General features: G+C 39.3%; 1 protein-coding gene across 8 annotated transcripts in view; it reads left to right on the forward strand.

Moving 5' to 3' along the window:
- PRKN (parkin RBR E3 ubiquitin protein ligase) overlaps positions 1–17,228 on the forward strand; it is a 1,400,595-nt gene that overhangs the window by 276,319 nt on the left and 1,107,048 nt on the right. For all 8 annotated transcript variants that reach the window (XR_011388432.1, XM_051855168.2, XM_051855165.2 and 5 more), the window contains one exon: positions 2,267–2,430. Coding sequence is in view for 7 of the 8 variants with exons in the window: in XM_051855168.2 (XP_051711128.2) it covers positions 2,267–2,430 (164 nt within the window). In the remaining variant the exon portion in view is untranslated. The remainder of the gene's footprint in view (positions 1–2,266; positions 2,431–17,228) is intronic.

Genomic DNA, 17,228 nt, shown 5'->3' on the forward strand with positions numbered 1-17,228 from the left:
TGAGTTTATCATCTTTTAAAGAAGATGAAATGTACACCCAAAATAACTGAGACACATGCAAATATTTACTATTTGGAAAGTTACCAGAAGTTACTAGGGAAATACTGCAAAATTTTATTTAATGTGTCACATAACATTCCCCATGGTTTGTTCATATGTTCAAGATTAGAGTTGGGGCCCCATGTTGTGGTGCAGCAGGTTAAGCCATTGCCTACAACACCAGCATCCTATATGAGTGCTGGTTCAAGTGCCAGCTGCTCCACTTCATATGCAGCTTCCTGCTAATGCTCCTGTGAAATCAGTGGAAGGTAGCCCCAGTGCTTAATCCTGAAAGCTCTGGTCTGGCCCAACACCTGTCATTGCAGCCATATGTGGAGTAAACCAGTAGATAGAAGATCTGTTTCTCTCTCTGTCTTTCCTTTTCTCTCTGTCACTCTGCCTTTCAAATAAAATAAATTTTAAAGAAAATAAAAGAATATTAGAGAGCTGAGATTCAAAGAGTGAGGGTTAGTATGTTTATATTCAGGCTACAAAACCTACAAAATCCACAAAGGAGCATATAGATGGATTTGAACCTCTGTGCTATGTTGCTTCTACCTGGAACCTGTCAAGTGTTGTAAGACTCACATAATAAATGTCACTGGAGACCTGCTCTGGCTGAATGTGTCCCCAAGGCTCTGGTCTGTGTGTGGGAGGCTTGGTTCCCAGTTAGGAGGCAATTAGGCCATTGGAGGCATCACACTCGGAAGGGATTCATGTAGTTCTTAGTTCTTGTGGAACCTCAGTTCTCACAAGAGTGGGTTGCCATAAAATGAGGTCTCTTTTTGGGCTTGGCCTCTTTTGTGTGCAGCCATTTCCTTCCTACTTGTCCACAATGTTGTGAGACAGCCAACGGGGACCTCGGAGAGGCCAAACCGATGTAGCTGCCTAATTTTGAACATGCAGCCTCCCAAACTGTGGAGCTGAATAAACCTCTTTTCTTGAGAAGAAAAACTTCAAGTGTCTTTTTTTATATCAACAAAAAATGGATTAATATCTGCAAAATCAATTTTTTGCTGGATCTGATAGCAGAAGGTGACATGGTCAGAACTCTGGATTGATAAGTCTTCTTGTAGCATGGTGCGGGGGCTTTCAGAAGTGAAGAAGAATGGATCAAGACTCCCGTTTGGGGGCCGGGGCTGTGGCACAGTAGGTTAATCCTCCGCTGTGGCGCCGGCATCCCATATGGGCACTGGTTCTAGTCTCGGCTGCCCCTCTTCCAGTCCAGCTCTCTGCTGTGGCCTGGGAAAGCAGTAGAAGATGGCCCAAGTGCTTGGGTCCCTACACGCACATGGGAGACCAGGAAGAAGCACCTGGCTCCAGGCTTCAGATCGGTGTAGCGCCGGCCGTAGCGGCCATTTGGGGGGTGAACCAACGGAAGGAAGACCTTTCTCTCTGTCTCTCCATCTGTCTGCAACTCTAACTCTCAAATAAAATAAATAAAATCTTTTTAAAAAAAAAAGACTCCAGTTTGGATGCTACTGCAAGAATCTAGCAAAGATTTGATGAGAGGCTGACTTAGAGCGGTGCACGAAGTTGTGGAAAGGAGAGTTCTGGCTTGAGAGGCATTGAAAGGGGGTGGCCACTGAAGTGAGAAGACAGCAGGCAAAAGACTGTGTGGTCCCGGTGGGGAAGAGTGGCTGCAGAAAGAGCAGTGCTGTCAGACGCTTCAAAAGAAAAGGAGAATGATTGTGTCCATAGCCCCAGTGGAGCGTTTTGTGCAGCAGCTGCGGCACCGAGAGGGTCTTCACTGTGGTCTGTGAAGTGGCCTGGACCTTTTCCATTTCTCCTTGAGTGCTGCTGGCATACTGCCTTTTCTTTTTGTTAGGAGGGGCCCTATGGATGGCGGGCGAGTTTGTACAGGCTGTCAGAGCTGAATCTCCTATACGAACTCCTGGGAATCTTACAATTCCAATCAAGCAAGGGTTCTGCTTGACTCCCTCTCTTTCCCAGAATAGATGTCAAAGGGAGTGTGCAATTTTGGTTTGCGGGTCACTGACTAATATATGAAAGGGAAATCCTACTGGGAAACTCCATTTTTCCTCAAACTATTGCTCCAGATAGCATTAGTAGCATTATTATTTTTTTGTTTTAAGTGAAAGAAAATGTGTGCCATTCGTTGAAGGGCAGGTGAGGGTAAGTCAGTTCAGAAATGCTGTCACTGCGATTTGAGGGCTTCAAGTCAGGCTCACTGCCTTTCTTTTCTCTTCCCATTTCTGTGGTTCAGTGTTCGTCAGGTTCAACTCCAGCCACGGTTTCCCAGTGGAGGTCGATTCTGACACCAGCATCTCCCAGCTCAAGGAGGCGGTTGCTAAGCGACAGGGGGTTCCAGCTGACCAGTTGCGTGTGATCTTCGCAGGGAAGGAGCTTGGGGATGAGTCAACAGTGCAGGTGAGTCTCCCCGGGCGGATTGCTCCCAGGACACCACTAGCCCGATTGCCAATGCCGCTTCTGCTGCCAATCTGACATTCATGCCCGAGATCTAATAGAATAAATAGTGCCTGGGGATTCCTTGAACTTTACTCCACAATGCTTCATTAATTCTGACCTTCTTAATTATGCATTAAAACGGCAAGCAGTAAGGATTGGAAGCACCGCTGTAAGTGAGGGGGAGAGAGCGCACGGCCCGCGAGCTGGGCACCGTGAATAAATGTTTACTGACTACAGGAGCAGCAAGGCACAATTTCTGTGTCTGTTCAATTTCTACCTTACTTATTCCGTTTGAATCTTAATGAAGAAGGAATCGAATAAATTGTGCCCAATCAGGCTGCTCAGTCACTGCGCTGTGTGGATTCGTAACCCGAGTGTGACCCCTGGAGGACGCTTGGGGTTGCCGCCGCGTGTACTGGAGCAGGTGCCTCTCAGACCCATAGTCAGCTCCTGAGAATCGCTTGACCAGTTCCAGAGTCTGGTGGGGAAAGGAGAAGGCCTGGGCACAGCAGAAGGCTGCTTTGCATGCAGTTTTCCTAAAGTTCTGTCAAATTTTCTCTCAAACAGACCTCTGGCGACTGCAGAGTGAGCCTTGCGTGTCCTCTGCTCCCAGGGCATCCCAGCTCAGTGGTGATTTTTGAGGGAATTGGGGGTTTATGACAGTGCCGTCACCTAGTAGGACAGCCAGTAGCTTGCTGGGGAAGCAGGCCAGTAAAATCTGCATGCTAAAGGGGCTCTTTGGGGCAGCAGGAAGGATGGACTCTTCCTGGGGATGTTTCTGATGGCTGTTGAATTATCCCAGACACGTTTTATCCTTTTCTTGACCTGTACAAGCGGTTTATTGCTCTCATGTTTACAGCTGTGTGGGGACCACTACCATGTACAGGGGCTCTGAGTCTGGCTATGGGGGAGGCCCTCCTGGTTGCTACATCCTATCACTGTCCCTTCTGGGCCCTGATTTTTGTTGCTTTGTGAAATGCCTTTGGAATCTGAGTAGAGGAAGGAGCTGTAGAAATGCAAATTGTTCCTGTCACCCTCCCTTGCTTCTCCTGTTTGTGGTGGCAAAGCCCAGGCTCACTGTGTGCAAACCACTGTGTTTCTGCTTTCAGGAATTTTGTTGTTATAAAGGAAGTGCATGTGCTGAAAAGTGTTTAGATACATTTTTTAATTGCAGTCAACTGAACAGCATTTTACTGTACCTGCCAACCTCTAAATCATGAATGTTTCCTTCACAAATAGATGATTTTAAAACATGAATGAAAATGTTTTATATTACCAAAATATCTAGGTTCTAAATCTACTGACCTCCAACCTTTGAGCTGATTGGCAAAATAATTAGCTACTTCGTATTCCATTAGACTAATTGCTACAGATGAATCATTTTGCAAACATATGCAAAATATATCTATTGATTTAAGAGTCTTTGTTTTGATAAACACTTCTTAAACACTTTCTGCCCCAGGGATCCAAAAGAAAAGCAGAATTCAGCCCCTGCCTTCAAGGAGGTGGCTCTTCACTTAGGGGTTCTGAAATAGGAAGAAATGTCAGGTTGCACTGTACGGGATTGTCATTCTGTAGGATATTATTATCAACAGTTTTGTGTGGTACAGCCTAATAGCCATAATATAAGGATGCCAAACATAATCATTGTCCTATTGCAACTGAAAAATAAGTATTAGGAAGTTTAATGGTAGAGAAAACAGATCGGAGTCACAGGAAAGACGTAATGGATGAACTGACCTCAGGTGGGACGCCGTAGTTGGAGGAATGACACAGAATATGCTTGGAATAGGAGATGTTGAAGACTGGGCAAGCAATGGAATTGAGTTTGGAAAACAGGCAAGGTTCAAGAAGGTAGGACTGTTAAAGAACCGTCTATGCTGTGAAAAGATGGGGATGGTTTGGAAGAAGTGGCTTTGGATTTAGTGACCTTGAGACCCTCAGGACCCCAGTCTAGCTCATTGGTTGGTGAAAGCAGGTGGCAGAGTTGCAACGCAAGTCCTGGGAGTAGGTAATGTGCTTAGGTCAGTGATTCACGGCAGGGATATGTACACACAAAGGGAGGAGAAGTAGATCCCATGCCTTTGTTAAAATAAAACTCTTGAGGCCAAGATATCTCTCCAGTACAGGGACTTATTAAACTATTACAGACACTTGCCAGAAGGGAAAGGACCCATCCTGGGGCAATTTCCTGCTAATACTTGCAGGAAAGCTGTTGGAAAAAGATCCACCGAACCTAAAAAGATAACAGTGTCTTACAATGGGGAGAAAGCATAAGTTGTTTACATGGAACTCACATGAGCTATAACTACGAGCGGTGGGCCAGCAGAACTTGGGGCTAGCTTTGGGCTGGGAGACCTTTCATAGTAGTGGTTGTTGCTTCTACAGTGTTTGGGGTCATAAACAGACCACCATGGGACCCAGGGCATCATGATGGGATTTGAATTAAGGCTCTAGTATCCACTCAAGAATGTGAGATTGTGTCTTATTCTCATCCCTTAACTTTTTAACTTGTTAACCTCTCCCATCTCTCCTCCCCTCCATCCCCTGACCCTCATAATTAAATGTGGTACAGTTCAGGAGTTTTCTCTCATCCCCACGTTGTTCTCTGTTTCCTAGCCCTTGACATTATGCAGAGCTGACTTCTAGATAGTCATAATCAGTGCGAATATACAATTTTATATTCTAATTATCTTTCACCTAACATCATATTAAAAGCATTTTCATGGTATATAATCTCCATTTCTAAGTGTATGGATTATACTCTAGAGTGTTTATATCATCATTTAGATCTTAAGAAGTTAGGTCATGTCAAGTGTTTAATATTACAAATTTAAGGCAGACCAATTTTTAGATGTATATTAAATACTTAGAGAAATTAGCCTCATTGAGTGTTTTATGATTTATAAAATAAGAAATATTTGTAATAATAATGCTTATCTTGTTGGGATTTTGTAGGAAATAAATTTATTTAAAGCTGTCAGAAAAGGCACAACATATAGTAAGCACCATGAAAATGTTAGCCACTGTAACATCGTCAGCATGATTGTCATCAGCATTATGCAGTTATTCCAGGATCTTAGAGATTACCTTAAATAATCCAGGGCTTGTTGGAAGACTATACCTGCAATAAGTTAGAGTTAAGGCAATGATAATGGAGTAAGTATTTTTACAGTACTGTCCTATGTGTGAATAATTTTTAGACATTTAAACTAATAAGAATTTTATAAAGTTTATAAATAAACTCATAGCCCCTGTATATACAGGTTTTTACTTATTATACAAATAGTAGAATTTTAATTAAGCAAGTTTGAGAAAACTCCACTGTTCTGGGCCTGGCCTAAGCCAGGAGCCAGAAGCTGCATCCTGGTTTCCCACATGGGAGGAGAGGCCCAAGTGCTTGAGCCATCATTTTAGCAGGGAATGAATCAGAAGCAGAGCAGCTAGGGTTTGAACCAGCACTCAAAAATGGAATGCTGATGTTACAAGCAGTTGCTTAACATGCTACATCATGTAAGTTGCTATTTTTTCAATCAAATTTTATTCTGAAATACTTGTAAATTTGCATGTAGCTGTAAGAAATAACACAGAGAGGTCCTAGGCCCTTTTCCTGATTTTCCCAAAAGTAACAACCTGCCACAGCAAGAAAACGCGCGTAGCCTGCCTTTATCTGTGGTCTCATCTCCTGTGGTTTTAGTTGCCTAGAGTTAATTGCAGCCTGCAAATACCATTTATCTTGATTCTTTCAAGAGGGAGATGAGAGACCACATCCCTGTAACTTTTATTGGAATTATTATTCTTCATGTTTCACTGTGCCTAATTTATTATTCAAACTTCATCAAGAATATGTATGTGTAGGAAAAAAAAAAACAACAGTAAATATAAGGTTCAATGCTATCTGCAGCTCCAGGCATCACACTGTGGATCTTGGTAATTATCCCCTATTGTTACGGGGTGACTGCCATGTTGCAGTTGTACTATCAGCATTGTTGTAGTCAACATGTAGAATATTCATCACCATAGGGGCCCCTCTTATCCTTTTACAGCCACACTCTCTTCTCTCCTCCTCCTACACCTTCCTTAAATCCTGGTAACCACCAATCTGTTCTCAGTATCTAGTACTCATCACATCAAGAGTGTCATACAAATGGAATTGTTCAGTAGGGCAACCTTTTGTATTGGCTTTTATCACTCAGCATGATTCCTTTCATACCCATCCAAGGTGTTCTGTGTATAAATTTTGTTTCTTTTCTTACTGCTGAGTAGTATTCTGGGGTATGGGTAGGTATAGGGCAGTTTGTTTAAACATTTGCCCATTGAAACAGCAGAGTTCTTTCTAGCTTCTGGCAAATGCGAATGACATTAAAATAATAGAGAAGAGTGAGAAGGAAACCTATTGCATTGTTTTCTTCTTCCCAGTGTTCCAAATTTCCTTCTTTTATTGTTGCATTTTTGTTCAGAGAATATCCTCTAGGTATTTCTTTAGGGTATGTCTGTCTTCTGGTGAAAAATTCGCTCAGCCTTTCTTCACCTCTGAATGTATTGATTTCTCGCCCAGTCCTAAGTAGTATTTTCATTTAGTCTGGATTGGCAATTCTTTTCTTTCAATATTTGAAAAATAACATGCCACTTCCTTCTAGCCTTCATAGTTTCTGAAGAAAAATCTGCTGTCATTAAAAAATAGTTTCATCTCTGTTGATAAGGTGTAAAAATTCTCTGGCTTGTTTTAAAATTTTATTTTCTGTCTTTGGTTTTAAGAAGTTTAATTATGATGTGTTTTTCTGTAGGTTTCTTTTGTATTTTTCCTGTCTGGGGTTTGTAGAGCTTCAAAAATCTTTACATTTATTGTCTTGGAAAATTTGGAAAGTTGTCAACTACTATTTCTTTCAGCAGTTGATCATGTGTATCCTCTCCAGCACCCTCACGGCACAGATGATAAATGTTCTGTTACTGTTCCACAGATCTCTGAAGTTCTCTTCCTTTTCTGTTCTCCTTTCTTGTTGCTCACATTGTTAATTCTATTATTCCACATCTTCCAGTTCACCAGCTTTTGCCTCTGTACCTTCCATTCTTCTACTGAGCCCATTCACTGAACTTTTTATCTAAAAACCTAGGTCCTCCACTCACTCTTTGCTAGTGTTGCTGGGCAGGAATGAAGCCATATTTTTTCTCTGGCATTTTTCTAGAGTAGGTAAGTTATTTTTTAAATGTTTCCTGTGTTGCTAGATGGCCTCATTCCTGGTTCTCTGGATAGATAGCAGGATATTTGGGGGCAAGATTTTGCTGTTATTGTTTTGTCTATACTGATTGACTTTTTTTCAGCTTCCAGTCCAGGATAATGTGGCAAAAAGAAATCTGAAGGAACTCACCCCTGCTTTCTTCCTTTGGTCCCTAGTGAATCTTCATTCTTCTTTCTACCTTTCAGAATCTCCATATGTTTATATTATAAGTAATATCCAGACTTTTTAGTGTACTTACAAGAGGAAAGAGGAAAAGCAGATCTCTTCCAGCTTCCCATCCGTGACAGATCATCTGTTTTTTTGATGTCCATATTTGTTTCCATTTTCCTTTAACTCTTTAAATTTCATAAAGTCTTGCAAATAACAAAATGGAACATACTAGTGAATAATAGAAATAATTATACTCTAATAGTGCTTCTCAGAGTATCCTGTGGATATAGTCTCTAAGAACTGATTGTTGTTATGTCAGGTCTATTACAATCTTACAAATCCCTTTCACTAGTTGAAAAGACAAACTCATTTTTATGAGGAAAATGTTCATAAGACAGTGATATTAGGCTACTGAGTCACAAAGAACCTGGGATGAGTTATTAAATGATGTTGAAACTCGTCAGTGTGAGGGATACTATCTGATACCTGGGTGACTATAAGTATGTTTCAGTTTGCCCAGGACATTGTCAGAATACATCTGTTATCCTAATTATTAATAGAGGCGTCTTTTATTCTCAAAAGTGTCCTACTTCCCATGATACATGTGGTCTTCTTACCTGTGATAAACATGGAAAGAAAGAGAATAAAACAGGGAAAAAGCAGCAAGCCTGTTCATCACTCCTGCGGGGTACCAAGCTGTGTATGTAACATTCACACATGCAGAGTACCAGGCTGGGTGTGTAACATTCACACATGCAGAGTACCAGGCTGGGTGTGTAACTTTCACACATGCAGAGTACCAGGCTGTGTGTGTAACCTTCACACATGCAGAGTACCAGGCTGTGTGTGTAACCTTCACACATGCAGAGTACCAGGCTGTGTGTGTAACCTTCACACATGCAGAGTACCAGGCTGTGTGTGTAACCTTCACACATGCAGAGTACCAGGCTGTGTGTGTAACCTTCACACATGCAGAGTACCAGGCTGTGTGTGTAACCTTCACACATGCAGAGTACCAGGCTGTGTGTGTAACCTTCACACATGCAGAGTACCAGGCTGTGTGTGTAACTTTCACACATGCAGAGTACCAGGCTGTGTGTGTAACTTTCACACATGCAGAGTACCAGGCTGTGTGTGTAACTTTCACACATGCAGAGTAGCTCATGGGCAAGGTTCACTTCCTTATTCTCAGCAGCAGCTTCTTGTTATACATGTTGTACTTATGCTAGCAAGTATAGTACCTGTAATGATAAAGGGAAGTTAAATAGCAGTGAGTAAATAGTTGTAAACATGTGTTCTATGATATCAAAGCATATCACACAATGCTACAATTCTGCCAATTACACACCTAAATAAAATATAGCCGTAAAACTCACAGTTAAATTTGTTACTGCCTGCTTTTTAACAATTAAACTCATATATAAACCATTTTGCCAACATCTCTACACTAAACGGTGCTCTAATCAAAGTCTCATAAATGTCAGAAGTTGTCTTTTTCAACATCATCAGGAGTATTTGAACTTATAATGCCAATAAAATATAAGACCACCTAATACCATTAAAGGAAAAACACATAATTATGAGATTGTGATACTATGCTTATCATATTTTAAAAAGGATCACTGATTATTTAAAGCCTTTTTAGAATATGTCACTATCATTTAATTTTTATAGCTACAAGTGAATTTTGTTATCAGAAGAATGTTACCTAATTGTATTAATGGATAAATAATAATGTTGGAAAAATAAATAAAAGGACAATAAGTAAAAAAACAACTTTCCAGAGTACAATTAAACAATATTTACTGTAGTTAGAAGTGAATCAAGGGGCATACAGGGTACTCATAACATTTTGGATCAGTTTTTAAAGTTTCAAAATTTGGTAGGTTAATTACAGATGTAACAAAAACAATCTATGTTGTTTCTAACAATAGCATGTAGATTTTATTACACTTTATATGTGATAAGAATTCTTCTAGTCATTGGATATGGTCTGCCCTGTATTTTGAAATATGGGTACTGTGCACACCAAAAATATAGCCAATTAAATAATATGTTTCAACCTAAGTTATTAAAGTTTTTAATGTTCCTGGTTTTCCATACTCAGATCTTATCATATCATAAACCTTGGAAGAGTTGGAAAAATAAACTTAGGTGCTGTGCTACTTACAGCAAGAATTCTCTACTTTATGAAATGATATTCTTCAAGTGTGTATATATATTTTTAAAGGGATATATAAATATCTAGATGAATCCTTCCATAGAGCATAAATTTCAGGTGTATTGTGAACAGTTATGTATTTTGCTTTTATGTGAGCCAAACTCCTTATTATAAAGAGAATACCAATAAAATAACTTTGCTATGAACTAAGTAATTATAGCAAGATTTCTCATGTCCTGGCTTTTATGGTTAATTTTATGTATTGATGTGACTGTGCCATGTGTCTAAATGCCCAGACATTTAGTCAAAAATTATTCTGTGTGTCTCTGAGAGTGCTTCTGAATGAGATTAACTTATTTAGAAATTTTTATTTTTTGTTTATTTAGGAGTTAGATAGATAGTAGAAGATGAGAGAGAGAGGCAGAGAGACAGACAGAGAGAGAGACAGAGAGACACAGAGAGAGTTCCCATCCACTAGTTTGTTCACCCAAAATGATCACACAGGCTGGCGCTGGGCCAGGCTGATCCTGGGAGCCAGGAATTCAATCCAGGCCTTTCACATAGGTGGCAGAGCTCTAACTACTAGAACCATCACCTGCTGCCTCTCAGGGTTCACATTAGCATGGAGCTGAAATCAGAAGTAGAACCAGGACTTAGACTCAGACACAAATGAGTGATTTTTATGTAATATATTAGAAAAATAATTTAACCGATTTTCAGAGATATTTAATGGCTAATTCCTACTTGCAGTGTAGGGTCAATAAAACAGAAATATTTAGAGTATCTCTCTTGAATTCTTAAGCATAATCTTCAGTACCTTATAAATCAGAATAGGCATGCTTACTGTTTGTTTACGAAGCCTTTACCAAATACTTCAGCTAAGCAAAAACAAATAGTTCCTGACAATTGTGTACTTCAGCTGTACATTTTTTAAAATTGAGAGTCATGCACTATAATTTTACAAAATAAATGAGCATTTCATGTAACTACTGTGGTTATAATGGTTAGAGAAGACATTCAGTTAAAAATTGTTTTCCTTTCATTGTTATTATACATTTATGTAATAGAGGGACCTTAGGTAAAATGGTTTCATTTGTAAACTAAATTTGCTAAAAACTCATTTACTTTTTCCATTGAACACAAGACAGAGGTTGGATGAATTTAGAGCATTGAATGCATTTCTGCCATGAATTCTTGTTTGTCTATAAAATAATTGCCCGGATGACAGTATACATGGCCAGTGTAATTCTTTTTCTTCTCTCGGACTATAAAACAAAAGGAAGCCAGGCTGAATGCCATTATATTCAGAGTGCTAGTGATTTCTTGTGTGTAAGAGTACTGTTGTGTCAATGACAACCTCACTCGTTGCAGGACCAGCACCAGCATCTTCTCTGAGGGGCCTCCTTGCTAATGAACCTCACTGCTGGCCTCTTCTGTCTGGGTAAATGTGGAGGCCCTCTTGACTTCCTCTTAAGGAGTGGTACATTATTACAGTAGCCCATGAGTGCTGTTGGGCATCAGAGTCTAGAATCAAAGGATGATAATCCCTGTGAAGCAAATGCTTCCTGCAGGAAGACCCCTGCCCTATCTGTTTAGGTCTGGTTGTTTATATACGTCCATCAGGAAGAGTCCCTGAATTACTTACCTCCCTCTTCATAATTCAGAACCCTCAGAAGTGTTATTTTTATATTAAAATGGATTCTTGACATTTCTGTGCCCCTGCAGACTTAGGAAGCGTCTTTGAGTATTTCTGTGGATAAGCACTGAGTTGAAGAAAAGAAAGTTGAGATTCTCTTAGCTTCTAGGAGGCTGAGGATACCTAGTCTGAGGATTTATTTAATAGGTTTATGTCTCACAGATATTTCCATGGTACTTATCGAGCTCAGATTCCAGGGCAGGCATTGTGAGAAGGGGTGAAACACTGGAGCAAACCAAGCCTCAAGCCTTTGCATTGGCTGTGTTTTAGCAGAGAATGTGATGTAAAAGCCTGTCTCATAGGAAACGTGGCAAACAAAACCAAGTGCACATCCTGAAACTTGGTGATTGATCACTGAAATCCTGCTTTCAGATATACTGTTCTGTTGTCTTATTACTGGACTCCAATCCTGTTGCCAGGTTGACCTGAGGTTGTTGGAGATTTTGTTGAATATGGATATCATCCTTCAGAGGAAAGTTTAATAAATGAGAGTCTGTGTCTGTTCCTACTACATTACTCCCCTGAAGTTTCTAAATGAAATGATTATTCACCACATTCTGCCTTCTCCTTCTTCCCTTTTACCAAGTAATTGTAATAAGCCTGAGATTATTGTCCCAGAACAAAAGTACATTTTATATGAAAAGGCTTTTTTGAAGATCATACCACAAACTCATTTGTGATGAATAAAAATGAGAATATATGCTCTCCTTCATTTTCTGTGTGTGTATAGGTTTGGTTCATAGCTTTCATTCATTAATAATTCAAAAGAGTTTTTATTTATTTTCTTTGTATATATGTTATATGGATGGTAAAGTCAAATGAGTTTCACAGAGTAATTCAATTACAGAGAAACCAGTTACGTGGGAAAGGAGAGTTCTACTTTGGTGTCCTAAAACCATGTGTTATTTTCTTTAAGTATTGGTTTGCTTTCAGTAAGAATGTAATTCTCATGAATTATTCAGCAGCAGAAATTTAATTAAGTGAAATTGACTTTAGGTAAGAGAATGTTGTCACAGTGGGCTATCCCAGGCACTACGGGATGTGCTGAGAGATGGTTCTTCGGCTGTGTGCTAACACGGAGGACACAGAGACTCACGGGAATGGACACAGACTCTCACGTCTTCCTAATCTCTTGTGCAAACTCTTGATTCAGTGTCAGTGTCAGTGGAGTGCTCTGGTAGCAGTTGTTTATAGGATTTTAGTGTTTTGTGCATCTGTATCCGCACATTCATGTTCCTTTGTGAATACAATTCTTTGGAAGAATTTTTATACCTTTCGTGGGCACCTTTGTGTAGAACTCATTTTGTTGAGAATTTCCTTCTATCATTGCATTTTATGTTGCCATCAGCTGTTTCCTGTCCTATAAATAGGCCTGGTCAATTTGCATTCAGAAGTTTCACTCAGATAAGATTTAATATGTAGACTAATTATGGCAGAGAGCTCTCCTTTTTAAATTATAAAACATTCTGACATCAGAGGAGAAATGAGGCCTGTGAGAAGCCATTGATGTTGTGTTCTGGAGCACATCACAAACTCTTTTTCCACTGTGTGGGCTTTTGCAAGCTCAGTACAGGTTCTGCAAAGGAAATCTCCTGTTCGTTTTCACATCCTTAAGTCTCTCGAAGGGAATTTGATCTCTGCGTTTGCATTCTGCTTATGCATAATTCATCAAAACATTGTTCTGAAAAGAGAAAAATAAAAACAAAAACTTGTCTAAGAGATTTCTAGTGTTCTTGGAAGCTTGGGCATTAAGAACTTCAGAATCTGCCTAAGTAGAAAACTTCTGCTCCCTCAGTTTCCCTGTTTTGCCTCTCATTTGATTCTCACTGAAGTGGCATTGAGATGGCACGCTGTTTCTGCGGAAGCCTAAATGCCTTTTGAATTTTTTTTCCATTCCAGGGGAGCTTGATGATGTCATCTCAACCATACATTTATTGCCATTCATAACAGAGGAGTTAAAATTTCAGGAATGTCATATACAAGATGAAATCACTTACTTAGAATTCCACTAGACTTTGCAATGTATAATGAAGTAGGTATGAATCATTCCAAAGTCAGACTGTCTGGGATGGGATTCTCCAGCCTTTGTTTTTCCCATCTAGAAAGTGGAGATAGTAATGGTGCCTGCTTGTCTATGTGATTGTTTTGAGTATTAAATGAAGTTTTACCTGCAAAGGACTGACATCTAAGCACATTTTAGGGTATTATCAGTTTAATTCTATGAAGAATTCATAAAGTTCATAAAAGATAAGTCTTTTATTTCTGCTGTGCAATAGATTCACCCTGAAATTTGTTGCACTTTAAAACACTCCAGAAAGGAGCACATTTGCCATAGGCCACACTGCCTATTCCCTCTTAAAGTAAACCTCAGCACTGTGTTGTGTGGCATAATGTGGGAGCTCCTTTCATGTAAATCCTATGGTAGATTGTTAGCTCAAGAAAAGAGCATATTCTGTTCTAATGGAGTTTCATTCTTGTTTAATGCATTGAATATATCTGCATATACTGTTTTATGCTGGAAACAATTTTATGAGTACTTACTGTTCTAAATTTGTTTAACAAGGGGTACACAATAATTTGATATTGCTCCTAAGAGTTGTGAGTCATTTGAATGTTAAATAGAGGGCAAGAAGATCAGGAAGCACTCTGAAGAGAAAATGCATTATAAGACCTATTCAAATGATTAATCTATTGCCATTGTAATTTATAAGTAGACTAAATTTACATGATCTATCATTTTGTAGTCTCCACATAAAGCTAGCTGTGTGGCTCTTACTTTGTAGATTAAATTTGTAATTTTTGTGTTTATGTTGATTTTGAGTGTTTTAAAAGGAAAAGGTTGTTTTCTTAAGTACCAACCTTTATGGTTTGTTGCATTATATTATCTCTAGTTGCTGAGGTCACCTCTGTCCTTGGCCCTCAACTGCATCTTATTGCTTTAAAAATATGTATATAAATTGTGTTTTGATTATTCAATCATTTCACTGGTAGCAAATAATTAAAAAAAATGCCTTGTTCCGGGACCCATGCTGTGGTGCAGCAGATTAAAGCCCTGGCCTGAAGCTCCGGCATCCCATATGGCTCCAGTTCAAGTCCCAGCTGCTCTTCTTCCCATCTAACTCTCTGCTGTGGCCTGGGAAAGCAGTAGAAGATGGCCCAAATCCTTGGGCCCCTGGACCCACATGGGAGACCAGCAGAAGTTTCTGGCTCCTGACTTCGGATCAGCTCAGCTCCAGCTGTTGCGGCCAATTGGGGAGTGAACCAGTGGATGGAAGAACTTTCTCTCTCTGACTTGACCTCTCTCTGTAACTCTGTCTTTCAAATAAATAAAAACAAATCTTAAATAAAAAATACTTTGTTCCACTTCCCTGTAACACTTAGTTTTGGTAAAGGAAAAATTCTCTCCATGATTTATTTATTTTAATTATTAAAAACATTCCATTAAAATTTTAAAAAAACAATGTGAGTGCATAGAAAAAAATAAAAAGATATTAAATACTGTTTGAAAATAGGGATAAGTTAATTAATTACTTTAAAATGTTTTTAAAATTCTAAATGACACAAAACATTTGTGCATATTTATGGGTCCCGTGTGATATTTTGTTGCATATATGTTATGTATAATGATCAGATCTGGGTGATTGGCATAGGGATCACCTCAGTTATTTATCATTTCTTTGTGTTTGGAATGTCCCAGATCCTCTCTACTAGCTATTTTGAAATGTTTGATTATTCCTTGTCAACAGATTACTCTACTATGCTATCAAGTATTAGAAGTTATTCCTTCTATTTAAGTATATCCCTGTACTCATTAAGCATCCTCTCACCATCTGCCCTCCACCACTCTCCTCAGCCTTTGGTAGCCACTATTCTACTCTACTTATATGAGGTTAACATTTTTAGCCTCCACAGAACAGGCAATATTTATGCCTTTCCATGCCTGGATTAATTCACACAACATAAGGTCCTTCAGTTCTATCCATGTTGCTATGAGGTGGGCATTTGCAAATGACAAGATTTCCTCTTTTTTTTTTTTTGAATCTGTTTTTTTTTTAACTTTTATTTAATGCATATTAATGCATATAAATTTCCAAAGTACGACTTATGGATTACAATGGCTTCCCCCCCATACCGTCCCTCCCACCCACAACCCTCCCCTTTCCCACTCCCTCTCCCCTTCCATTCACATCAAGATTCATTTTCAATTATCTTAATATACAGAAGATCAGCTTAGTATACATTAAGTATGGATTTATTTCCTCTTTTTAATGACTGAATAATATTCCAATGCATACATACTACATTTTTTAAAATCTAATCGTCCATTGGTGGGTGCCTTGGTTGATTCCATATATTGACTATTGTGAATTTTGCTGTAATAAACATGAGAGTTCAGATGTCTCCTTGACATACTATTTTCATTTCCTTCTAAGGCTTAATTTATATAGAAAACATACTAGAAGGTATGATATTAGGAACCTGAAGAATAATTTGTTGATGGTTTTTCAGGGTTTACTGTTTCATCTGATGATAAACAACAAGTTGAGTATGTATTTTGGCTATTGTGATCAGTGCTGCTACAAACATGGTGGTTTGGGTCTCACTTTGACACAGCAAGTTTATGTGGCCATTTTTAAAGCATGAGTATAGCACTAGACTCTTGAACTGGCCAGATCTATGCTAAAACTCTGATGTGTCCACAAGTGTGACATGCCCATTAATGCAACCCAATTTTTTATTTTAGCATTGATGATATGACTTAGGTAGTCATATATACCATTTAAATCCCTAGGTTTATTCATAAGACCCTTATTCAAGCCAGTCCCCTTCAACCTGCGCTTCCCATTCTGTATAGCTGATTGTTTTAAAAATATATTCACTCACCACTTTTATTGAAAATCATTATGGCTCATGAATAAGGCTTGGGCACTGCCTCAGATAGCCTTTTCACCTGGTGACAATTACATGTGTGGTCCACAGCTGATGGATTATTTAGGTTGGATTGCTTAGGTTTGAAAGCCTACCTTAGTGAGTTGTTCTGAGGGTGAAATGACAATATATTTGGAGGGCTTACAAGAGGGTCTGGAACATTGAAAACACTCTGTGTTTGGTTACATATGTTAATGATATATATAATTTTTATTTAGTTATACAAATTCCATTTTATTATCATTGCCAATATAAAAGTGCTATGTGAAGGAGGGGGCAGATTTCTGTGCCCGGTGGGGTCAGGATGGCATCTAAGCAGAGGTGATTCTTCATTGAAAATTATGAGTTAGGGGCCCACATTGTAGCATAGCAGGTGAAGCCATCACCTATAGCACCAGAATCCCATGTAGATGCTGGTTCTAGACCCAGTTGTTCCACATCCAATCCAGCTCTCTGCTATGGCCTGGGAAAGCAGTGGAGGATGCCCCAAGTGGTTGGGCCCCTGCACCCACATGGCAGACTTGGAAGAAGCTCCTGGCTCCTGGCTTCAGCCTGTTCTAGCCCTGGCTGGTGCGGCCATTTA

This window comes from Oryctolagus cuniculus, chromosome 5 (assembly GCF_964237555.1).
Source record: "Oryctolagus cuniculus chromosome 5, mOryCun1.1, whole genome shotgun sequence".
Lineage (NCBI taxonomy): Eukaryota > Metazoa > Chordata > Mammalia > Lagomorpha > Leporidae > Oryctolagus > Oryctolagus cuniculus.